The 25,921-nt window shown below is 40.5% G+C and overlaps 1 protein-coding gene across 1 annotated transcript in view; it reads left to right on the top strand.

Moving 5' to 3' along the window:
- The window catches only part of ADAMTS16 (ADAM metallopeptidase with thrombospondin type 1 motif, 16), a 192,356-nt gene that overhangs the window by 76,213 nt on the left and 90,222 nt on the right, over positions 1 to 25,921 (top strand). Inside the window, exons 11-17 of the mRNA XM_011969411.1 lie at positions 6,875 to 6,970; positions 15,797 to 15,945; positions 17,671 to 17,843; positions 19,622 to 19,752; positions 21,751 to 21,874; positions 22,278 to 22,522; positions 24,603 to 24,741. Of these exons, the coding sequence (XP_011824801.1) occupies positions 6,875 to 6,970; positions 15,797 to 15,945; positions 17,671 to 17,843; positions 19,622 to 19,752; positions 21,751 to 21,874; positions 22,278 to 22,522; positions 24,603 to 24,741 (1,057 nt within the window). The remainder of the gene's footprint in view (positions 1 to 6,874; positions 6,971 to 15,796; positions 15,946 to 17,670; positions 17,844 to 19,621; positions 19,753 to 21,750; positions 21,875 to 22,277; positions 22,523 to 24,602; positions 24,742 to 25,921) is intronic.

Here is a 25,921-nt window from a genome sequence, read left to right as displayed (position 1 = left end):
CCTGCCTTGGCCTCCCAAAGTGCTGGGATTACAGCTGTGAGCCACCGCACCCAGCTTTGTATTTTCTTTTAAAAATTAAAAGCTATTTGTGTGGCCAGTAACTCTCAGTCATCAAATCTCAAAATTACATATGGCGTGGCAGTTAAGAGATTTTTTTTTTATTTTCTATGTGAATTGAAACATCTCAGAACAATTTAAACTGTAAAACTTATATTTTTAAATGAACACCTGCTGAATTGTTATTTAAAAGGGCCTATTTTGTTCAGACATAATGTAGAGATCAGGAAGTTTCTTAATGGGAGGATATAAAACAAGAAATAACAATAAGAAGCAAATGATCCAGTGCCCAGACCAGCCCTGGGCACAGTAGACTCACTCAGAAATATACTAATCTAGATGATGGATGGATGATATTTTAGGAAGGGATAAATCTGTTTTAAATACCTAACACTATTTAGTTTGAAAAGTGAATAGACAATGTAAATGCGTATGCATCCTTTTTTTGTATATGTGAATGTATATTTGGTGTATATGTATGTTTACATACTTACATATAATACAGGACACATATATGACAATGGATTTTTCTGTCCACTGATGTGGAGTGATAATCAGGATTAGTAATAGAAGCATCTCACTGCTTGAAAAATAATGACAATGCACTGTATATCTGACTGTAACATCAATTGTAACTGCATTCTTTTTTTCCATAAGTTATTGGGGTACAGGTGGTATTTGGTTACATGAGTAAGTTCTTTAGTGGTGATTTGTAGGATTTTGGTGCACCCATAACCCGAGCAGTGTACACTGCACCATATTTGTAGCCTTTTATCTCTCGGCCCCACTCCCACTCTTCCCCCCAAGTCCCCAAAGTTCATTGTATCATTCTTAGGCCTTTGTGTTATCATAACTTTGCTCCCACGTATCAGTGAGAACATACAATATTTGGTTTTCCATTCCTGAGCTACTTCACTTGGAACAATAGTCTCCAATCTCATCTGGCTCACTGCAAATGCTGTTAATTGATTCCTTTTTATGGCTGAGTAGTATTCCATCATGTATATACACCACGGTTTCTTTATCCACTTGTTGATTGATGGCCATTTGGGTTGGTTTCACAATTTTGCAATTGTAAATTGTGCTGCTATAAACATGCGTGTGCAAGTATCTTTTTGAATAATGGCTTCTTTTCCTCTGGGCAGATACTCAGTAGTGGAATTGCTGGATCAAATGGTAGTTCTACTTTTAGTTCTTTGAGGAATCTCCACACTTTTTTCCATAGTGGCTGTACTAGTTTACATTCCCACCAGCAGTATAGAAGTGTTCCCTGTTCACTGCATCCACACAAACATCTACTGTTTTTTGATTTTTTGGTTATGGCCATTCTTGCAGGAGTAAGGTGGTATTGCGTTGTGGTTTTTATTTGCATTTCCCTGATCATTAGTGATGTTGAGTAGTTTTTCACGTTTCGGCCATTTGTATATCTTCTTTTGAGAACTATCTATTTATGTCCTTAGCCCATTTTTTAATGGGATTGTGTATTTTTTTCTTACTGATTTGTTTGAGTTCATTGTAGATTCTGGATATTAGTCCTTTGTCAGATGTATAGATTGTGAAGATTTTCTCTCACTCTGTGGGTTGTCTGTTTACTCTGCTGACTATTCCTTTTGCCACACGAAAGCTCTTTAGTTTAATTAGGTCCCAGCTATTTATCTTTGTTTTTATTGCATTTGCTTTTGGCTTCTTGGTCATGAAATTCTTTCCTAGCCAATGCCTGAAGGCTTTGTCCAATGTTATCTTCCAGAATTTTTATAGTTTCAGGTCTTAGGTTTAAGTCCATAATCCATCTCGAGTTGAAGAGTGTGGTACAGACAATTTGAGGAAGTGAATCTGGTGGTGTGCCATTCACAATATTGAAGCACCACAATACGGTTTCAGCCCAGCCATCGGAAAATGTTGGTTTTACCTGGGGTGTTATGTTGTGATGATAAACCTTAACCAAGTTTATATTACTGAAATTGGTCTTTGTGAACATAACTCTTAAATTATGGACTAGAATGAAAAGAGAGAGGCTTCGTTAAAGGTAGTGTACCTTAGCTGCAAAGATAAAGCAAGAGTGAATACTCTGCATAGGTTTGGCTCTTTTCTATCCAAGTTAGGTATTTGTTATTAAAAACATGTTGTCTTCATCGTGTACCTATCATGCTTTATCAGTGTTGCTTCGGTGGCCTGACCCTGCAATCTGAAACATAAGTCACCAGAATTGCTTTGAAATTTGATCACCTCAGCATCTTAGGTACTGTTGTTAAACTGGGAGTTCCCCCAACACCCAGCAAGTCTTACATTCCAAGTGCCTGGACTCTAGAACCATGTTTAATAGGATCTTTGTTCCAAGAAGACTCTGAAGTTTCATTAAGGATATAATGACCTACAACAATAGTGCTTTAATAAAATCATGGTATGTTATGTACCATGAAGTTAGCAGTTAAGTCAAACTGATAAAGTTGGAGGGAACAATTGGTTTTTGGCTGTTCATTTGTAGTTTACTTTTTTAAAAAACTTTTTCTATTTAATGTTTATGGATACATAATTGTTGCACATATTTATGGGGTACTTGTAATACATTGATACTAAAACAGAAGAGTTCCCTTTTCCTTCTTGCAGGACATGCAACAGGGTTGTGGCTCACTCCTCTGCACCCCCCTGCTCAAACCCCTAGGGGGAGCAAGCAGACAGGCAGGTACAGAGACTATGGGGAGCACTCTTGGGCTTCGGCCCCACGGCCGCCTCTAGGAGTGGTGTCTGCAACTCCCAGAACTCCCAAAGCCCAAGTGGGCGTGTGTTACGTGCTCTCCTTCAGCTTCGCCATCTGTGGACGACTTGTGTTAACCAGCTCGATAAACCCTCTGCCTTATTCCAAGGGCAGAGGACCAGTGTGACAGCTTTCTGTATCCCAAGCTCTCTCCCAGTGTACTGGAAAAATTGGGTCACCCCCGGGGCCTCGAAGATGAGTGCGAGGTTTTATTGAGTGATGGAGGTGGCTCTCAGCAAGATAGATGGGGAACCGGAAGAGCAGGATGGAGTGGGAAGATGGTCTTCCCCAGGAGTCAGGCTGCCCAGTGGCCAGACCCTTCTCTGGCTGCCCCCAGCTGAATTCCCCTTAGCATCCAGACATCCCTCCTCTCTTCCTTTGCTGCGTCATTCATCTTTCCGCCGTCACTGGTCTGCCAGTCTGCTGGTGTCTGCTGGTCTGTTCCTCTGCTTTTCTTGACCACGTTCAGCCACTGTGTGTGCCCATTAAGATCTCAGGTTTCTGTGGGCACAGGATCAGGGGCATGGCAGGCCAGAGTAGTCTTGGAAAATGTCACATTTGGGCATGAAAACAGGAGTGTCTGTTCTCACTTAGGTCTGTGGGCACAGGTCTGAGGGTGGAGTCCTCTCCAGGGACCCTGCCTTTTCTACTCAGCACCTCCCTGCCCCCTCCCATATCAGTACAGGCATATAATGTGTAATGTTCAAAGCGGAGAAACTGGAATATCCTTACCTTAAATGTTCATCATTTCTTTGTGTAAGGAACATCACACTCTTCTAGTTATTTTGAAATATACAATAAATTGTTAACTATCGTCACCCTATGGTCCTACTAAACATTAGGTGTTATTCCTTTTGTCTAACTGTATTTTTGAACCCACTAACCAACTCCTCTTTATTCCTCCCATCCCCCTCCACTACACTTCTCAGCCTCTGGTAACCATCATTCCACCATTATGAAATCCATTTTTTCACTTCCATATGTGAGTGAGAATGTACACTATTTTTATTTTGTCATCACAACTCTTTAAGACACTATAGTTTTTATTTGTTTGTCTGGGACAGAGTGTCATGTTTATTAAATGGCAGGGAAGTACATCTATAGGATATCAAGGTCCCAAATGATGTTTTAAATGTCGAAAGACAATACCATAGGTTATGTGATTTTCAAGTTTCTTCTAACTTTGTGATTTATTCCAGCCTTGAGGACTGGAGTTGGGGATTGAGCAGCCTCCAAAATGAGGCTGAAAAACAGAGATGGCATGAGCCAAGTCACAGACTGAATTAGAGAGCCACATGATTTGGCAGTGAGCTGTCACCAGCATCCTATATTTGAAGGCTTTATACTTTAAAAAGTTGAAAGCCCATCCCTTTAACAGTATCTTCGTCAGTATTTATTCTGCAAAATGCTCCCCCAAAACTACAACATAAGAATATTCTGAAATTACTCTGAATGGTAGTCTGAATCGTGGTCATCTTAAGTCATCTTTGGCTTTTTATGATCACAGTTTCCTGATTCTTGCTAATGTTATTGTACGTAAAGTTTTCCTGGTCCTCTGTCACTGGTTTTTACAGGAGCAAATGAGTACATATTCAATGTGCCCAGAAAGCATTTATTGAAAGATGAGTAGCAAGCACTGTACCAGATAATGATAAGGAACGTAGTAAAAAAATTTAACATTTTAAAACACAATTTACCTTGTATTATCTTGAGTAGTCTTAGAAACAGCCCTGTGAATGAGGACCCTAGCTCCCTAAGGTCACAGTAGTCACACGGCAGAGCCCTGAATGCAGATGGAGACCTGTGCCATTGTCTCCTCGAGCCCTTAAAGTGAGAAAGGAAATGTGAAGTGCCTTCGTGCCTTTACTTTGGGTGCCAGGCCCTGAGCCGAACACATTACCTATAACCACTGCATTTGGCCCCCAGGACAAGTCGACGATTCGATGTTGTTATCCTCATGTGCACACTGACGACTCAGGGGTCCTGCCTGCCCAGATCTGCCTGCAAAATCTACACTGGATCTGCTTGTCTGCCTAGGAATCCCAAACTCTACTAGACCATTGTGGCCATCTCCCAGATCACACAACCACACGAGCAGCTTCTGCTTTCACATTCATTCATTCATTCATTCATTCAGTATGAAGGAATCTGCTTTCACACTCATTCATTCATTCCTTAGGTATGTGTGCTCAGCCTCCTGAAGCAGGAGGTCTCTATGCCCCGTCGGTCCAGGAGGTCCCTGTGAGCCACCCAGGGGCTGCCCCACCTCTCTCCCTAGCTCCGGTTCTGACCTATCATATTGCCACCCAGACATCGAGTCGGTGTGCACAGGCTGTGGTTTTAAGGAAGTTTATTTTTATCCTGGCATTCTATCAAGTTGTCATTCCTGCAAGCAAATAGAACTGTCCAGTTGTCTATTTGGAGAATTACATTCAGGGTCCTTGAATTCATGGATTCCTTGGTTTCTGCATACACTTTTTATCTCTAAACACCATTCTGGCCAAGAACAGAGGCCCCTGACACCATATACTAATGAACATAATTAAAGCCTGTCTGAAGGAGAGCAAACCAGGGTGCTCAGCAGCAGTCTTCATGGGAGCAGCCATAGGAGCATCACTGTCTGTTCCCTGCTGACAAAGACCTCAGCCAGGCAAAGCCCTGGCCATCAACACAACACACCACAAGGGCGAGGATCCCAGGGGACGCAAAAGATCATGACATTTAATTGCACAGTGATTGTAACCATATGAGATTTTAAACCATAGCACAATATGAAAGCAATTGATATCTGAATTAAAACACTGAACGTTTACTTGTTAATATTTCAAGCTCAGAAATCTGGTTTATTAGTGAAGGAGACACAGCCAGGGAAAATATGAAGCTGTGTCTTTAATAAGTACCTTAACTTCTAAGTATATAATGAAATACATGCAGGAGATTTAAGAACTAGTGTTAAAACCCTTCATGAGATGACTCACACAATGCAGAAAACCTTCTTTTCACATGGTTGAAATATGGATTGAGATCACCATGCAGCAAAGTGCCATCTTCCCAGCTGCACTACGTTGATGTGCTTCACTGCCTGCATTTTCCTCATAACATGAATCACCCAGTAGATGCAGCCATGTAATTTATTGGGGAATAATGCAGCACTTGTTTAAATATTCTGAACAGTTGTGCAGACAATTTAAGAAATGTTTTCAACATTTCTAGTTGAGTCTACCACCAGCATTCCAGAAGGTTCCATCATTTCACAAGTCCTACTGTTTGCCCTTCATTGAGACATTCCTCTGAACTCAGTAAAAACAATTCCTTGCACTTGGAGAGTCTTTTATAGTTTATAAATCTTTATCACTGGGGCATCTCTTTCTGTATGCGCTAATTGGTGATTTACGGCAAATTCCTTCTTTACCCTATGAAAACGAAGAAGCAAAGAGGGTCATATTCACAATGGAACCTCTTGCCTGGCAAGATGCCTCACATATTTTAAGCTTTAATCACAGATTTGGGGATGGTAGATGCATGGTGAAATGGTTGGATGGATGGATGGATGGATTAATGGATGGATGGATGGATGGATGGATGGATGGATGGATGGATGGATGGATGGATGGATAAATAGATGGACAGATGGATGGATGGACAAGCTAACAAGCATCCTAAACATTCTTAATTTAAAAATAAGAATTCAGACTTGGAGAGATTCATGGAAGGTGGGGTTGAGAAGGATACATTATGAAATATTAAGTTTAGGTTTTTTAAATTTTCATAGTTTTCTGCAGTGTCTGAATTAAGCATATTTTACAATTAAAATATAATTTTGTTAAATAGATAATATATAAATAAAACAAATAAAGTATAAGAGATGGAATTAATTTGAACCAAGTCTAGAACATGAGTCTCCTTACTCCTCACTCTATTATATGCTATCATATTGCTAAGTAGGCATTTGCTTGTAAATTATATCTGTTGTTTTCACCTTAAATCTCTCAGTGATATTTTTATTGTAGATGAATGGACAATATGATGTAATCCTAATGACCTTTTAAAAAATTTCTTTAGGACATCTGTAAAGCCCTGTGGTGCCATCGTATTGGAAGGAAATGTGAGACTAAATTTATGCCAGCAGCAGAAGGCACTATTTGTGGGCATGACATGGTAAGAAGCTAACTATAGGTACAGCATCGTATTCAGATGCTAGTCTTCCAACCCATGCATCTTTACTCGTATTGCATAGGTATTTTTAAAACATGTATTTCTCATATACATATGCATACCCATGCTCCTATCAAACACTGTGTTTATTTTATATTGATAATGTGAAGAGGAATCCTTTTCTCACTTTTGTGAAAATAAAATTGATGAGCTACCTGGAATTCATAGACACAGAAATCAGACAATAGGTGATGACAGATTCAGTCTATTGAAGGGAAACATTAAGCCATTGACGACCATTTATCATGGAAAGGAACAGCATTAAACAGTGCTGTGAAAGTCACAGAACATCAGTTTGAAGACCCTGGAGCACATCATTTTCACCTATTGTTGCCCCTGTGAGAAGAGAGGGCGCTATAGTAGAGAAAAGAAGAAGTATACAAGATGTTGCAGCAATGTGGACGGAGTTGGAGGCCGTTCATTACCCTAGGCAAACTAATGCGGGAACAGTAAACCAAATATTGCATGTTGCTACTTATAAGCAGGAGCTAAACACTGAGTACACGTGGACACAAAGATGGGAACCATATTCCCCGGGGACTACTTGAGGGGGGATGGTGGGAGGGGGCAAGAGTTGAAAAAGTATCCCATATTATACTCGCCGCACGGGTGATGAAGTTATTCGAGCGCCAAACTTTAGTGACATGTAACCTCCCCATGTAACAAATCTGCACATGTACCCCTGAACCTAAAATAAAAGTCGGAAAAAAAAAGAAAGTATACAGGATAACAAGTTTATTACTAAATGGTAAAGAATGATAATTTCATTATTAAAACTTTAAAAGATTATCATAATACTCCATAATAATATTTTAATTCTTTTGATTTAACTTGTAATTGCATTTTTTAAATGTAAAAGACTATTGATGAAGAAAGAAAGATCCTGGACCCAAATTATCACTATAAGTATTTTTGCTTTTTATGTATCTGAGTTTTTTAGTGGCATTAGTGAATATGAAATGATATTTAGGCATTGATCTAGTACAGTATTTGAACATGCCTAAATACCATTGTTCTATTATGTTTAAATACCAAACAAAATACATCACATCTTATACATATTCAAATGTAACTACAGACAGAAAGGTTTTAAAATGTTGACAACAACGCTAACACATGTTTTCAGGTTAAATTATTGCAGTGCCAACTGAAGAAATGAACAGAAATAAGATAAACTTATTGAGAATAGCCCCCAGCCACCATTCATTCTGGGCACATTGCTAATATGCTTTTTTTCAGTTCCTCAAAGGGCATGAGATTGATCATTGAATTCTTCTAATTCATTGAATTCTGCTAGTGATCCAGTGATACAGTTGATTTAATCCATAATACGTAATGTAATAGCAATGCTTTCGGTTTCTTGAAAGAAAATGAGTATAATGAGATATAGCGTGGAAGTTCTAATTGTCAAAGGACATCAGGTAATTTACTTGAATGTTATGCTGCAGATAATCATGACTTTTCTTCTGTCATTGATTAAAATGGATTCCTCACGTGGTCATTTGCAAAATTATGCCTATTTCTTAAAAGACCAACAGCCTTTTTGACGTTGCCCTTGAGCTATTGCCTGCATGAAACAGGAGGTGGTTCTCCAGGCATCCTGCTTTGTTTGTGGTCAGGTGCTACTTTTTCCCAGGTAATGTAGTTGTGATGCTCTTTCAAAATAACCTGTATGTTCTGGTTACATTTTATTTATCTCAAAAGCACCATTAAATTAATTTCCATTGATATTTGACATTATTTTCCCTTGTATTTCAAATATAGCTTTTTCCTTTTTACTGAAAAAAAAAAAAAAAAAAGGCTCTATTGACATAGAGTAGGTTCCTACAAATTACACAGCTGAACCATGGTCCAAAGCAGTAAAGTGTTCTGTCCAGGGTACTTGGTTGTTCAGTAGCCAATGTGGGACTCTGTAAGTCAAAGCAAATAACTGAGGCAAATCTCAATGAATGTAGAGGTTTACTTTTCCAAAGTTGAGGATGTGCTCTAGGAGGGGGTGGGACAAAAATCACAGGGGCACCTGTGACCCCTGCTCTTTCCAAAGAGGACTTTGATGACTTCAATATTTAAAGAGGAAAGAGGCCAGGCCTGGTGACTCACACCTGTAATCCCAACACTTTGGGAAGCTGAGGCGGGCGGATCATGAGGTAAAGAGATCGAGACCATCCTGGCCAACATGGTGAAACCCTGTCTCTACTAAAAGTACAAAAAATAGCTGGGCCCGGTGGCAGGCGCCTGTAGTCCCAGTTACTCGGGAGGCTGAGGCAGGAGAATCGCTTGAACCCAGAGATGGAGGTTGCAGTGAGCCAAGATCATGCCACTGCAATCCAGCTTGGGCAACAGAAGGAGAGTTGGTCTCAAAACAAAAACAAAAACAAAAACAAAAGCAAAAACAAGAAAAAACAAAAACAAAAACAAAGGAAAGAGAAGCAAGGAAAGCAGGAAAGAAGAAAAGAGGGGAGAGTAGGCAAATGAGGCCAGCAGGTACATTCTTTTGAAGCTTCAGTCAACACTCACTGAATCCACATTTTACATGTGAGTGGAGATTGAGGATTTGTGAGGATAAAGAAAACAGAGTTGAGGAAGCAGGCAAATATGCATTTGTCTGGGGTGGGTGGAGAGGTAAGTTTTAGTCTTGTCTTTGTCCTGTATCTGTGAAGATAATTAATTCACATGGTCATGGTGAAATTAATTCATTAATTCACATGGTCATGGTGAAATTCAACAGAGCTCTGTTTTGGGGTAAAGATTTGGAGGCCCACAAAGAATTTCCTTGTGAGTAATTTGTGAGGGAGGCTGCCCGTGGAGACACGTGGCCTTCCATCTTCACAGCTCTCTAGAAACAAAATGGGAGGTGGTTTTTGCACGACCCAGTTCTCAAGCTGAACTTTTCCTTTTGGTATAGTGAGTGTGAAGTTCCGAGATTTTATTTTCCTTTCATACATTGTATTTTCTCAGGCTGCTAACAAAGACATACTTGAGGCTGGATAATTTATAAAGGAAAGAGGTTTATGGACTCACAGTTCTACATGACTGGGGAGGCCCCACAATCATGGTAGAAGGCAAAGGAGAAGCAAAGTTATATCTTACATGGCGGCAGGCGGGAGGGAGCTTGTGTAGGGGAACTCTCATGTATAAAACTATCAGATCTCATGAGACTTATTCACTATCATGAGAACACCATGGGAAGGACCCACCCCCATGATTCAATTACCTCCTACCGGGTCCCTCCCATGATGCATGGGAATTGTAGCTACAAGTCAAGATGAGATTTGGGTAGGGACACAGCCAAACCATGTAAGACATCCAAGTCTCACGTAAACAGTCCCTTTTGATATTAGTCGTGTGTCTGTGTGTCATTGTCATTGGTTTGCATGTGCCCCTGTGGTTTATCAGTTTAGATGTGTGTGTGGCCAGCGGTCAGTATCCCAATGTTGTTCTTCTTGATGGGACCCCGTCTCCTCTCTCTGCTACTAAGGATGCTGCTGAGGCTCCACAGTGGTTGTATGAGGTGGTAACATAGACTGATATTTATTTCATTTTTAATGCCAAATGCTAAATTTAGTGCATTGTGTATATTTCATCCTCAAAGCAGCCCTACAGGTAGCCTAGTGCAGTCCCCACTGGACATTGCAGAGCTCTTTTGGGAAAGGCCCTGGGTTCCTCTGTGATCACCCCAGGAGAAATCCAGGGCAAGGGGCAGGGGCCACAGTTGAGATGCATGCCTGAAGGATTCTAGCTCTTCGGTCACTGAGGACCCCTCTTGTGAAATCAAACCAGCTCTCACTGTGTGATTCCATCAGGTCCAGTGCTAGGCACTTGGCCTAGTCCTTACATTGAACCCTCCCTCTGAACTCATTCTGGTAGTTTCTATCATCCCTAATTTCAGAAGAGGACACGGGGCTCAGAGTACATGGGTGCCTTCCCCAGGTCACACAGCTCGCAGAGCTGATCTGTGATGCGCGTTTGATGACTCAGTGCTGTTTTTTCTGCTTCAATACACTGCTCCCCTGCATCTGCTGCGTTTAAGTGTGACGTGCTTATTTTGTGAGCAGCAATCGCCACAGGCATAGACACTTTGTTGTGGCATCTTCCTCTCTAAGATAAAGCCTTTTTCATAAGTCACAGTATCTGTCAATAAGACACAAAACTGTGATAAAGTCAGTCCTAAGAAACCTAATTGGTATTTCAGTGGAAATCTATATGTATATTTAACATAGCATTCTTAATCTTGACCTGATGGCTTCACCCATCTATTATCTGCCTAAAATTAGATCTAATATTGTGTGTGTGTGTGTGTGTGTGTGTCTACATGCACCTATATTTCCCACAACCCCCTTAGCAAAAGATATAGTGCTTTCTCATCAGATTCTCAAAGTTTTTTTGTTTTAATACTTTTTAAAATTAGGAAAATCATTTAAGTATACTCTAACAGAAATAGCAAAAGATGTAAAAACCGAAGTGACTTTTGCGTCGACTTAATACATGCATATTTTGCTATTTCCTTTCTCATTACTTTTGATTGCAAAAACTGCAATTACTTTTGCATCAGCCTAATACAAGGAATTGCAACAGTCATTATCACAGCAAAAAACTGGAATACTGCAAATGACCATCGATAGAGGACTAGTTGGATAAACACCCTGTGGAATATTATGTATCTGTAAAAATGTGATGAGGGTCGTGTCTATGTACTTCTGTGGAATGATGTACAGAACAAATTAAGTGGAAAAGTAGGATGGAAAAACATCTGAGTAATATGCTGTCATTTATCAAAGAAAAGTAAATACTAATCAATAGCTATTTGCTTACATTAAAAAGAATAAACCCTAAATGCTGAAAAGCTTGTAATTATTTTAGATAACTTAAAATGCTATTAAATAATCCCTAAACATCAAAGGCAGAATGAAACATTTTGACTTAATATATTAAGTTGTTGGCTTAACCAGAATCCTAACAGAGGAATTATTTCAAGAGACTTTAAACTCCAGTAATTAGTCTGTGCATTCCAAATGGGATAGATTCAGTGGAGAAAAAAAATGCTACAAATAATTTTAAACTGTTTTCAGTAATCACGTTATTGTTGATGGATTTATTTTGCTAGGATAAAGGAAGTACTAAATGTGTTTATGTTGTTAAGAATCAAGATTTTTAATATATAAAAGAGATACATATATAAAATCAAAGAAGTTAAGTAACATTTATAGTCATAAATTTAAAATTAATACATTTCTAAGAACTAATGAAGTATTTTTTCTTTAAAATTAAAATTTTTAAAGATTAAATTAAAATGTAAAGAAAAAATTAAAATTAAAATTTTTAAAGAGGCTACAACCTCTTAATCTAGTTTTCTCAATAAAAGGAGCCAGAACTTCTTATGTAAATGGATGATTCCAGGCCTATAACAAGTGTAAAAAGTGCAGTAGAAGTTCCTCTTCAAAGAGACTTCTCTCCCCATCTAATTAGGAATAAATAGTAACTTCCCTTAGAAGCACAATTTATTCAAAGACCCGCGCTAACATTCTTAGATATCTGCTAGCCGTAATAAAGAAATCAATGTACTCTGTGTTCTTAGCTCCCACATTTTAGCCTAAGTATTTGCCCTGGCATGCTTATACTGGTTCAAGCAAGCATTAGGCCATAGCCTGTTCCTCTTCCTTATTTGAAGGCGCTTTTACCTTTCTCAGCATTCCACAGTTACTTCCTCCTTCCTTTGTTCTCCTCTGCCTTTGCCTCTTTTAAGAAGTTCTAAGTTGCTAACCAGTTGGGACAAATAGAGAATGTGAGATCCCATTCCAGCCAACGGAAACCGGACACTGCAGTAGGGTGGATGTGTCAGGTTATAAATGACCCTGTATCCTTTGTTCGGTGTACTCTGGTGGCAAAACTGCTGGCCAGTGTACCCTTTCTGCAGAAAGTAAACTAGCCTTGCTGAGAGATCCTTTGTCTTGGTGAGTGTTGACTTTTTTTTAACACCAAGCACCCGTTCCCCACACAAGGAATGTACAAGATGAGCCTGGGATACCTCGCTGAGTCAGAAAGCTAGAAGCCTTCCAAAGATGTCTGGCTCCTGTCAAGAGGAAGCTCAAGCAACATTTCCAAAAGAAACATGACATTAGCATATTTTTCTTTATCATTTAGAGAGAAGCATCATGGTTTTCCTGTACAATCTCAAACTCAGGGTACCGAGGTATTTGATGAAGGTTGCTTTTTCTTAAAAGAAGTAATCCAGACAATCATGAAAAAGAAAAGATTTAGAATATCATTAGTCTTGCAACACTCAAAGATGTAAAGGATCTAGGAAATGATTGTTAATGGCTGCTAAAAGTATTAGTTGGGAAGCTGGGGACCTTCGCCAGTCAGCCTGTATTCCCCGAATACTGAAGCATCCTAACACCAACGCTGGAGGCCTTACCAGGCATTCTGTGTGCATATACATAAAGCCATCAATGGTTCAGTCTTGCCAAAAATCCAACTCTGAACCTTACCAACGCCTTGGATCCAATTGCCTGATTGCAGCAGATCTAGGGAACCCGAGACGCAGCCAGCAAGATCCAGAGTATGGGAAACTCCCAACAAACAGATCCATTCCTTTATCACGTGAATTCAGGAAAAAGAAAACATCAAGGGAGAGTTGGAATGTGGAGAGAGACATGAGAAGCATGTCGGCTGAATGCAATAAATGAACCGTGTTTTGATTGTGATTCTATGTTAACTGAAAGAAAAATAAAAAAACACCAAATTGGAATTTTGAACACTTACTAGACATTTGATGATATTAAGGACTGATTGTAGGTTTCTAGGTATCACAATGGTGTTGTGGTTATGTTTTTTAACATTCTTAATTTGGGGAACCCTTCATGAAAGAGCTTTGAAGAAATGGTTTCAAGTCTGGGAGTCAGTGTTGGGAGAGAGAAAGTGGACGGGCATTTAGGTGAAATGAGACTGGACATGAGTTAATAAATGTTGAGGCAGGACCGCAGGTTTCAAGGACTCCTGTGCTATTTCCTCTACTTGTGTGTATCTGTAAAGCTTTCATTAAAAAATAAGCTTTTTACAAAAACAGAAGAGTGAAAGCTATTACCATGCCAGTACCCCTTTCTGAGTCTGTGAACTTTGCCAAGTAACAACAGCAAAGTAAATCAACAACGATGGTATGATGTACATTGAGTTTGCTCACAGATTCCTGGTAAAAAACAGTGATTCTTTGATAAACATCCTGCTTTCGAGACAGCACTCCTGTCTTCCACTAACCTGACCTCATTCTGGGGCTTCAAATCCTGTTCATCTTCGAACCAAGACAGATTTTCCCAGAAATATTTTCAGAGTTATTCAACCTATTGAAATTCTGTTTTCATGTTTCATGTCTCCTGCATTAGAAAGCTATGATCAGATGGTTTTAAGAAAGGGAAAAAAATAAACAACAATGACAAGTAGTACACACCTGGCAGCTCCTTCCTCTCTGCACAACCAGTGCAACCTCCCTCCTGTCCCCACGCCTGTTGGAGGCTGTCTAAGAGTAGGAGCCTATTCCCGGCAATGGGCTTCTCCTTGAGCCTAAGACAGTGGACTTTGGTCTACACCTGGGGGGAGGGCAGGTAGGGATGGAAAAGACAATGTTGTTGTGCTTAAAGAAAAGAATTGAAGAATTGAATGGATGAGGCTTTACTCCTCAGAATTTCTTGTTTTTAAATTGAATTGTTCTTACTTAAATAGCATTAAATGGAGCCATTTGAACTGCCATAGTATGTGGCAACACTGGTCAAATATCAGTGTCTTGATATGTGTTACCCTAATACATCATTTAATAATAGAAGTATTACTTTCCTCCTATGGAAGTAGCCTTTTCTCTCTCTCTCTCTCTCAGTACAAATCTAGTGGCTCTAAACTTGGAGGTAAAAAGGGACTTGACTTCAGGTCTCCCCAGCCCACAGGCCAAGTTCTTCTCCCTCCACCGGGGCCAGGACAAGGGACAAACATCTTCCTTCTTCCTCCCAACAGACAGTCTGGACCTCTAAGATCTTAGAAGTTCACACCAAACCACCCAGGGAACCACCACTGCTGGACACCATGTTAAATAGTGCATAGCGCTGATATGTGGTGCAGTGAATTTGCTACGTGGAATTTAGCATGAATTAAAACGAATGAGCACTTCTCTGGAGAAAGGGGAACAGATAGCATCTCCAGCCTTCGTGGGGAGAGATGAAATTCCACAAGAATTGCTTCATCGCCCTGGAAGCTGCGTGACCTCTAACGTGGCATTGGGTAATCGTCCCAAGGCTCTGAGCCCAGGTGCTTTGGGGTGAAAGCACAGAGCACTGGCCTGAAATGACAAGGTGTTGAGCCATGTGGAGCCCCCAGCTGTGCTTTCCTACCTGAGACTCTCTCTGTTCTGAACATGAGATGTGAAAAGCACCTTGTTTTCAGGACAGGTCAGAGTTCGCTGACTTGGGAGTTAAACAGTGAGACTGAGTATTCAGATAACACTCCTTCATTAAATGTGTTAAGTTTCCAGGAAAGCAGACATTTGAAAATGATTTTTCTATTCATCTTCCCTGTATATAAATTTATAGGAGGATGCTAGGTTTGGAAAGGAAAAAAACAACATTGAATGTACTGTATTTATATTAGGTACTACTTGAGGGTAGGGAGGCTAACATCTGCATAGTTTGCAAATTTTCCCACTACTCAGCCTTATAGCAGTGGTGAGATAAACCCATCTACCTATCTGTCTGAGTCAAGTCAACTTATTTATGTTGAAAATTTTAGTGGTGCCGGGGAGGACAGTGTGTGAAATATGGTGATGAAGGCCCCAAGCCCACCCATGGCCACTGGTCAGACTGGTCTTCTTGGTCCCCATGCTCCAGGACCTGCGGAGGGGGAGTGTCTCATCGGAGTCGCCTCTGCACCAACCCCAAGTAAGTATGCCTTGACCTCCTTCCGCACAAATGACAATTTCCATGCCATCAACCCTCCAAGCAGTATGCCTGTGTCTCAGCTCGCTCTCTCTCAATCTCTCTTTTTTTTTTTTTTGAGATGGAGTCTTGCTCTGTCGTCCTGGCTAGAGTACAGTGGTGTGATCTTGGCTCACAGCAACCTCTGCCTCCTGGGTTCAAGCTATTCTCCTGCCTCAGCCTCCCGAGTAGCTGGGACTACAGGTGCCACCACCCGCCCTGCTAATTTTTGTATTTTTAGTAGAGACATAGTTTTACCATGTTGGTCAGTCTGGTCTCGAACTCCTGACCTCAGGTAATCCACCCACCTTGACTTCCCAAAGTGCTGGGATCATGGGCATGAGCCATCACGCCTGGTCTCAGCTCTTAATAGTAAGTCTGTGCTATGCATATGATTGTAAGAAGCACTGAGTAGGAAAGGTATTTCACTCAAGCATTTCTTAATTGCCTCTCTGTGCTATAACTTAAGATGCTTCTAACTACCTGACCACAGCAAAAAATAACAGCACCAACAGTAATATTCAGGAATTGGATTTTAACCGCATTTACTTGACATACCAAGGATCTAATTAAAACAAATAAATCATAAGAAAAGTGTATAGAACACAAATAAGATTAATAAGAATAATTTTTGTATGCAGAAAAAAACAAATTTTTAGTTTTCCATCAAATATATTTCCCTTCACAGCAAGTGGTTTAATTTCCAGCTTCTCTAAGAAGTAAGAATGAACGTGAGAAGCATCACCAATGTGGGGAAGTAAAGAGGCTTTGATTTTTTATTTTTTAAATTTAACTTTCATTTTAAATTCAGGGATAGAGTACAGGTTTGTTACACAGGTAAACTTGTGTCATGGGTGTGTGTTGTGCAGATTATTTCATTGCCCAGGGATTAAACCTAGTATTCATTAGTTATTTTTTGTAGTCCTCTTCTTGCTCCCACCCTCCACCTTCCAACAGGCCTCAGCGTGTGTTGTTCCGCTTTATATGTCCTTGTGTTCTCATCATTCAGCTCTGCCTTATAAGTGAGAACATGCAGTATTTGGTTTTCTGTCCCTGCATTCGTTTATTAAGGGAAATAGCCTCCAGGCTCCATCCACGTTCCTGCAAACAACATGATCTCTTCCTTTTTTGTGGCTGCATAGTATTCCATGGTGTATATGTACCACATTTTCATTATCTGGTCTAGTAAAGGATTCACTCAGTGGAAAAGGGAGCACAACCTTACCATTCGTGTGCAAGAATGTGTTCTTGACCACTTGGAAATCCACTTTTCCAGCTGGGCGCAGTGGATCCCACCTGTAATCCCAGCTGTTTGGGAGGCTGAGGCAGGTGGATCATGGAGTCAAGAGATCGAGACCATCCTGGCCAACATGGTGAAACCTTGTCTCTACGAAAAATACAAAAATTAGCTGGGCGTGGTGGCACATGCCTGTAGTCCCAGCTACTCGAGAGGCTGAGGCAGGAGAATCACTTGAACCCAGGAGGTGGAGGTTGCAGTGAGCCGAGATTGTGCCACTGCACTCCAGCCTGGGCAACAGAGTGAGGGTGTCTCAAAAAAAAAAAAGAAATCTACTTTCCCTAAGTACCCACTCTAACACTCTTAGCTTCATCTCTCCAATAAGCCTAATTTGAAATAATTTAGGTAGCTACTCAAATATGAAAATTCTGACTTCAAAATACGCATTCCAGGCCGTCGCATGGAGGGAAGTTTTGCGAGGGCTCCACTCGCACTCTGAAGCTCTGCAACAGTCAGAAATGTCCCCGGGACAGTGTTGACTTCCGCGCCGCTCAGTGTGCTGAGCACAACAGCAGACGATTCAGAGGGCGGCACTACAAGTGGAAGCCTTACACTCAGGTGGAAGGTAAATCTCAAACTGCTTTCGGGTAATAAGCCTTGTGCTTTACCACCTTTACTTTCTAAAGAAGTACATGATTGACAGTGTGGTGCACAAATAAACCAGATGTCGCTCTGGGAGGTGAGGGTCACATGTTCTCTTCTGGAGGTTAGTTTTATTTTGCCAGCCCCACTGTCATGACCTCTTATCTAAACTTGACCAGTTGTGAGGTCAGAAATCAACACAGCACATAGAAAGGGTGTGCATAGTACAATGAAACTCATCAAAGAAGTGATAAAAAAAATACAAGATAGCTCCTGTGTGGAAATTGAATCTGTATGTTTTTGAATTAAGAATTACAGTAGTTGATGAATTAAGAATTACAGTAGTTGTTGCTATAAGCTAGTTACCCATTGAATACTTATAATTGTCAAAGAATGAAAGAGAAATTTCAGTATATTTTAGAAAATGGAATAATTTTGAAGCATACTATGTTCAGAAAGTATTGATCTATAACTATAAACCAAGAAGTTTATTTGTGGTGTGTATAAGACTTTACTCCCCACTGGGAAAGAAATAAGTGTGTTTCCGTGATTAAAATAACTTAAGGTCAGTAGCTCAAGTGGCATAATTAAGGAGAAACTCAAAGAAAACCTAATCATCTTATTGCTTGAAACTGGGAACGTTGCCTGAAAAAAATGACAGAAGCCCTTTGGACATAGACAAGTGGGATGTCCCATCTGACATTCACGTTCATCATCTCAGTGTATACAGTGTTTTCACAGTGTCAGGTTCATGCAGTTAGAAAATTCTGAAAGGAAATTACAAGCAATTTCCCCGAAGCACGTTTAGTTGTCCCTTTACTCCTGAATCTGTACAAATGAAGCCAGTGTGATACAGGCCGCTAGGGAGAGAGAAAGGTAGAATGAACTTTGAAATCATGGTTCAAACACGTGTGTGCGTTCCTCCTGACTGCCAATCTTTAGTGAATAAACTCATTCATCATGGAAGCACACACTAAATTTGATTCTTAGAATTATTCAGTTGTGCCTCTTATCTTGAATGATAAGGAAAATACCTGTAGATGAATCTCAGGCCTATAAATATTTCTAAGACAGACAAAATGTTCATCATTAATTGTCTCCTTTTTTACTAAGAAGAGAACAAGAGGCAAAATGGTTTCAAAAAAAAGTTCATATTAAATATAAACCAAAAAACCTTGAAATGGATTATTTAGGAAGGAAGTAAACTTCCTATTTCTCTAGGTACCAATATTTTAAAACAATATATTTGTAGAAAACATTGTTCTCAAGAGATTTCATCTAAGTTATTCTTTTTATTTGTTTAATTTTTCCTGTATTTTACCAAATGCATTAAGAAATTCAGTGATGTTTTTGATTCTTTTATTACATTTTATCTGTAAGAATTTTGTGTATTACTACAAAATGGTATTTTTTTTTTTGCATTTCTACAAGATAGTAGTTAATGATACTAGTGAAACAGTAAAACATTAATGTTGTAGCCAACAAATATTTATTGAATGCCTACTATGTGCCAAACACTGTATAAAAATCAAAGGTCTTAAAGGACACTATAGAGTAAAACTGAATAGTGAAGCAATAAATAAATTTAAAGAAACAAAACAAAACATAATGAGCCAACCATTAAAAATGCCATTGTAATGTATTATTGTGTGGGAGTTATTTTATGGGGGAAGAAAGAAAGTCTATCTAAAATTCAGAGCAAAAATGATCAGAGCTTAAGTATTTTTCTTATTTGTGTTTGTGTGTGTATTTCTTTTTAAGATCAGGACTTATGCAAACTCTACTGTATCGCAGAAGGATTTGATTTCTTCTTTTCTTTGTCAAATAAAGTCAAAGATGGGACTCCATGCTCGGAGGATAGCCGTAATGTTTGTATAGATGGGATATGTGAGGTAATCATGATCCTTCATTCATTCAACAAATGATTCCAGACAGTCTGCTTTGTGTCAGGCATCCCGTAGAGGCTAGAAAGACCGGACATATAAGACAAGCCTTTCCCTCTAAGTCACAGCCCAGTGGGGAGAAAGCCAGAAGAACACATTGATGACACGCTGCTTTGCAGCAGTGGAAGTGTGTGCAGAGCATAACGAGAGGGAGGGGCCCATTCTGTCTTAGATGTGGGTCTGGGACATTTGTGGGGCTCCTAGGAGAAGGGAACATCCACATCCAAGCTAGATCTGAAAGGATGAGTTGGAAGAGGGATGTCAGGAAAATAGAGAGGGGACGTGGTGGTGCCAGATGCATGGGTTGCTAGCAGCCAATTCAGTCATCAGAATGCCCAGAGGGAAAGTGGGGAACTGGGGGATGCTGTGGGAAAGGTTGGGGTGAGAAGAGAGTCTTCAAGGCCATCTCCAGGGCTGGATGGGGATCCTGTGCCCATGTACATAGAGCAGGTATTGAGTCTGGGAACAGTGGAGCCACAGGATTCGGTTGCGGTTTGTGGGCAGTAGTGTGGAGAGTCAGTGAAGCAGGGCTGGGTGAGAGCCTGGGCCACTTTGCAGCTCGGACAGAGGCCTCAGCAACATACAGCAGCTACACATTCGCTGAGGAGGGCGGGCGGACAGGGACGCAGGAGACAAGCTGGGGAAGTGTCGGCAGCTAAATGAACATAAGTGACTGATGTTACCCTTACCCTGACTGGCAGAGGGAAGGGGTGGAAAAAATGTTATTATAAACCAAGCAAAGGTGTTAGCAGATCAAACACATTGCATGTAGGCAATGGGGTTTCAAATGAAGAAGTTATTCAATCTGCATATCTTATGGAGTCCAAAAACATGTTTTCTAGTTCTCACTTCCCCTAAATTATCGACCATGGTAAAGTTCAGTCATCTACTGAGATCCTTAGTGTAATCATTTTTAATACATGAGAGTTAGGCTGGATGATTCCATTAAGATCTCTTTCATTGTACCTCAGCTGTACAGTCCTCAATTTTGTCTAATTGTTAATTGATGTGTTCATTATTTTATTGTATTTAGGATTCTTAATGATATAGTGTCATAATCCCTTATTTGTAACTCTGAAATCCAAAAAGCTGTGAAAATGGGGGGGGTACCTGAATTTGTTTGGTGGCAAAGCCTTTCCTGAACTGATATGAGACTATTGATTGGTTTTATTTATCTCACTTACTATAAATATGTAGGGCTTTACTATAGAAACATTCATGAGTTAATTATGGGATGCCACCTAGGCCCTTGTGGGATTCTCATATGCATTACATACATAACATCTATTACCTTTCTGAATTTAAAAAAACACTCTAAGTTCTGAAATGCATCTGGCCCTGTGGATTTCAAGCCAAGAATTGTAGTTATTTTGCTTCTGAGTGGATTTTTTTTTTTGACATATAGAGCCTATTCTCTTTGTTAGAAAGTGTAATACAAACGAACATCAGAGAAATTTTAAAGAGCTCCTAAAATTCTAAGGAAGTGAATAAACATGCCCTTTATGTAATTACTACTGAGGAGAATTTCTGTGTGTCATCTGCTCCTTCTCTGTCATTGCATGAGACAATTAAAGCCCACAATGGCATATTTTGTTAGAACCTTGTGTAGACACATTGCTTGTCATTGTACTAAGCCCTTTAGGTCAGTCTGAAACTCACCCCTCACTCCAACATGACAACCTATAGATTTAATTTAGGGCCACTTGTGTAACAATACTAAAGAAGACAGGTGACGGTTCACATTTTAAAAGCTTCCTACATTTTTGAAGGGTGACACTGTAGCCCCGCTGTGCACATATTAGGTATCCAATAAATATTTGTTAACTACCCTACGTTGGTGAAATTTTCAACTCTAGTGGGGAGGAGGTTTCTCGCGTGAGATTGGTGACAGTATTGCTGTGTTGTCCTTTCTTTCATGAATGACATGTGACCTCGTGGGCCCTCCAGAGAGTTGGATGTGACAATGTCCTTGGATCTGATGCTGTTGAAGATGTGTGTGGGGTGTGTAACGGGAATAACTCAGCCTGCACGATTCACAGGGGTCTCTACTCCAAGCACCACCACACCAACCGTGAGTACTTTAGAGCTACCTGCAAGCCTTGGGCAAAGAAGATTGTAACTGAGGCTTCCTAGCAGAGGAGCTTGAGGCGACAGTGAAAATAGCAGGCCTACCTTCCACTGCCTCACTTCCTGCCTCAGCTAGCGCTTGGCTTCTCGAGCCTCTTGCTTTGATTGGAAGTGGTTGCTAAGTTATTTGAAATAAAATTGTTCTTAAGAAGAGTGAACATCACAGGAGCTCTGCTCCAATTAATAAAAAGCAGTTGAGTATAGTTCTAAGGTGACTGGTCACCAGAACACATCTTCCCCCAGTTCCAAATGTGGATTCTCAGGTTTCGTTTACTGAGGACTGGGATTGCTTCGAGATTCTGCCCTATGGAATGACAAGCTGTATCTTCCCCATTTCCTTTATCTAGAGTATTATCACATGGTCACCATTCCTTCTGGAGCCCGGAGTATCCGCATCTATGAAATGAATGTCTCTACCTCCTACATTTCTGTGTGCAATGCCCTCAGAAGGTACTACTTGAATGGGCACTGGACCGTGGACTGGCCCGGCCGGTACAAATTTTCAGGCACTACTTTCGACTACAGACGGTCCTATAATGAGCCCGAGAACTTAATCGCTGCTGGACCAACCAATGAAACACTGATTGTGGAGGTAAAGTCCAGCCTCTTGGTTTTGGGGCTTAGATTTTGGGGGTGTTCTGGTATTTGTGGAAATTCATGGCTGTTGGCATAATTTTAAGAGGAATGTAAACAGTTATAAAAAAGAGTGATCCATCCGTAGCTGGAATGGGGCAGCAGACTTGTTTTTATCATCATTCACATTTTGTTGTATGATTACATTTGTATTTAAGTGCTCACCTGTGTTCCCATTTGGGAGTTTTAGCAGTAGATGTTTGCAGAAGCCTTCTTCTGTCCTATAAGCTCGATGGCTGTGAGAAGTGGCCACTGTTGAGGGAGGGAGGTGGGCTCTGACTTCGCCTGTGTCTAGGGTGGGATCAGCATTTCTGCTGTGTTCTGTGGCAAAAGGAGAAGAGAGCCCAGAAGCGAATCCCCTTGCTATGTGATGACCTGCCTGTGTCACAGCATCGACCTTGGCTGGCCACATCTCTGCCGTCACATCAACCCAGCGTCCAGTGGGTGGGTCACCTCCTGAACCGAGCAGTTCTGTTTACTCGTGAATGCAGAGGCTCGCAAAATATAGTCAGATTCTGACAACACCATCTATCACATGCAACTGTGCAGATGGCAGTGGTGGGCAGTGGATGTTCTAACTCCCCACCTTGTTATGTTTCTGTGCACAGTTGAAAGAAGGTTCTTGGTTCAAAAGTTGCCCCATTGACCTACACCTTGCTATGGAGGTACAGCCACCTGGATACCCCCACCTATTCCCTGGGGCTGGCCACTCTATCTCATCCTCTTGTGTCTTCCTGGGAGATGCCTCCCCTGGCAGTCGGGGTGTGGTTTAGGTGGAGCAACTGCTGCATCTGCACAGGTCCTACTTCCCTCTCCTGTTCTGCCCCTGAACTCTTTCATTCTACCCCTTTCTAAACGTATTTATCTTGAATTCTTTCCTTGATCATGTCTCCCACCATCTAAGGCTTTTAGCTTTAACAACCAGAGAGAAAGAGAGAAAGAGAGATGCCTCCGGGTTGAAAATAAGTGGGGCTTGTTAGGAAACTGTTCTTAATGAAAGAAGAGTTGCAGAGGATCAGAATGTCAGGGCTGGAGAGTATCTCAATGACCTTGCAGTGCAACCCCCTGTCCTGGGCATGTACCTGTCCCACAACATCAGCACCACTGAGACTGGAGCTGTGTCATCAGGCAGAGGGTGGAGCATGGGGCCAGGGTGCTCAGGGGAGGGTGAGGATCTTGGTCTACATGGGCATCATATCAGGATGCCATGACTCTCAGGTGCAGGCATGAGATTTATGTCAACAGGTTATGGTGAGTTTTCTAGAAAAGTCTTCTAACTGAGATTCAAAGATCTAATACATTTATGCGAGGAATGGTGGCTTGTCCATATGATTGGGTTTCAAGCTAGGAAATGTAGAGTCCAAACCCATTCCATGCCCTAAACTATGACTCAGTGATCTCCTTTACTAATAAAACACCTTTTCCCGTGGACTTAACAGGTACCTGCCAGTAGGCAAAAGTCTCCTTCATCTCTCCCAGTAGAAAGTGCTCTAACTTAACTTTGGTCAGGCATGGATCATACCTATTGCTGTTGAAATGTCCTGGGTTATTTGAACTCACCAGGAAGCGTGACGACGCTTTGTAGGTCTCTCTTTCTGATTTGCTCAGATGCAGGGATTTGCAGAGGATCCCAAAGAAACACCAAGGGAGATAGTCAAATGCTCTTGTTAGGCTGTATCAGATTATCACATGTACCCCCAATATATGTGTATCTATTATGTATCAATGAAAAAATGATAACCTAAAAATGCTTTTTCTAAGCTGCAAAAGTGTTTGAAGTTTTACATGTAGGCATACACTAACTGTAAGGAGAAGGGTACAAAGTCTAGACATTTTTTTAGATGAGCTTGAATCTAGATGGGAGGGTTATTCTTGTTCAAAAATTTTATGTAAAGTTTGGATGATAGTCTGAATTTATTTTATCATCATAATAAACTTTCTGTTGATTGATTGTTATTTTAAGTAGTCTAAAGCACGTTAGCATGTATTTGCTGGTTTTGCATTAATTTGTTTTATTTTTCCCCTTTCTTATTTTGTAGCTGCTGTTTCAGGGAAGGAACCCAGGTGTTGCCTGGGAATACTCCATGCCTCGCTTGGGGGCCGAGAAGCAACCCCCTGCCCAGCCCAGCTACACTTGGGCCATCGTGCGCTCTGAGTGCTCCGTGTCCTGCGGAGGTGGTAGGTCCCTTCTAATGCTGCTCCTGGAGGCAGCACATGAGCCTTCAGCCATGGGGTACATTGCACCGGCCTTTCTTGAGTCCTAATGAGTAGCCCGGGGCTTCTCCCTGCCAGTAGCAGTGACATTCCCAAGGTGGGGAGTGGTGGTCCTGAGTGTCACTTGTCAGCCTGAGCTGCCTTTTCCAGTTTATCTGCTTCAGTGTGTGACTCTGAGGAAGTCAACAGATGCATTGGTTCCTACTTTCCATCTAATTTATGATTTTGGTAATTGAGATGAGTCAAATGAAAGTCACTGTAATTATAATATACATCATGTTGATGGTGAGAAACAGACACTTGCATGGAAAATACATTGTCCTAAAGTGGGTTTTTTGATCTAACCAATCTTGTTCAAAACGTTTCCTGGAAAGAGCTTTGCCTACAAGTTGTATAGTCAGATTTGCCCAGAGAATAAAAGAATATTTTGAAAGTTGCAATGAAAACATCAAGAAAAAACATGTCAAAAAGAACTGCACGTGTCAATCGAGTGCCTTGTCGTCTTCATACCATAAACAATGGAAGCTCACATTTAAATCAGCAAAGCTAGTTCCGCTTAAAGAAAGTTTTTAGCTAGAGCCAATATATACTGACTGTCTGATATAAATAGTAATGAGTAAATATTTGCAAGCTTAAAACAACATAGTAAATTCTATCTGATATTTATAAAATACACAAGGTTCCATCTGGCCAAATGGATTTCAGCTTTGTGCAATCCAGGTTTTAATAACTAATAAGTTAATTTGACAATATTATGTTTAAGTAAAATAAAATGATTCATAAATGAGAACTGGCATAAAGTAATAAGGTAATGAATGAACAGAAATAAATAAAAATAAATGTGTATGTTCTCAATAGTTGCTGTAAATAAATAAGATGAAGAAACTAAAGGAAAACTGAGAGATTAACAAAAAACTTAAATAGTCCTAAAAGTTAACACTATGTGCTTGACATATGTTCATTCTTCCCAGTATGAACTAAGGATAAAATAGTTAAATTATGGATGCTAGCAAAGCTAATGACTCTGAATGAGATACTGTCTTAGGAAAAACACAACTACCTTCTACACAGAAAGATAGCAAGCACGTTGCTCTAATAGTGACCAGAGAGAAATATGAAGGAAATCTCACACTAGTGATATGGC

The sequence above is a fragment of the Mandrillus leucophaeus genome, unplaced genomic scaffold (genome assembly GCF_000951045.1).
Source record: "Mandrillus leucophaeus isolate KB7577 unplaced genomic scaffold, Mleu.le_1.0 Scaffold89, whole genome shotgun sequence".
Classification (NCBI taxonomy): domain Eukaryota; kingdom Metazoa; phylum Chordata; class Mammalia; order Primates; family Cercopithecidae; genus Mandrillus; species Mandrillus leucophaeus.
This window is presented reverse-complemented; position numbering and strand designations above follow the sequence as displayed.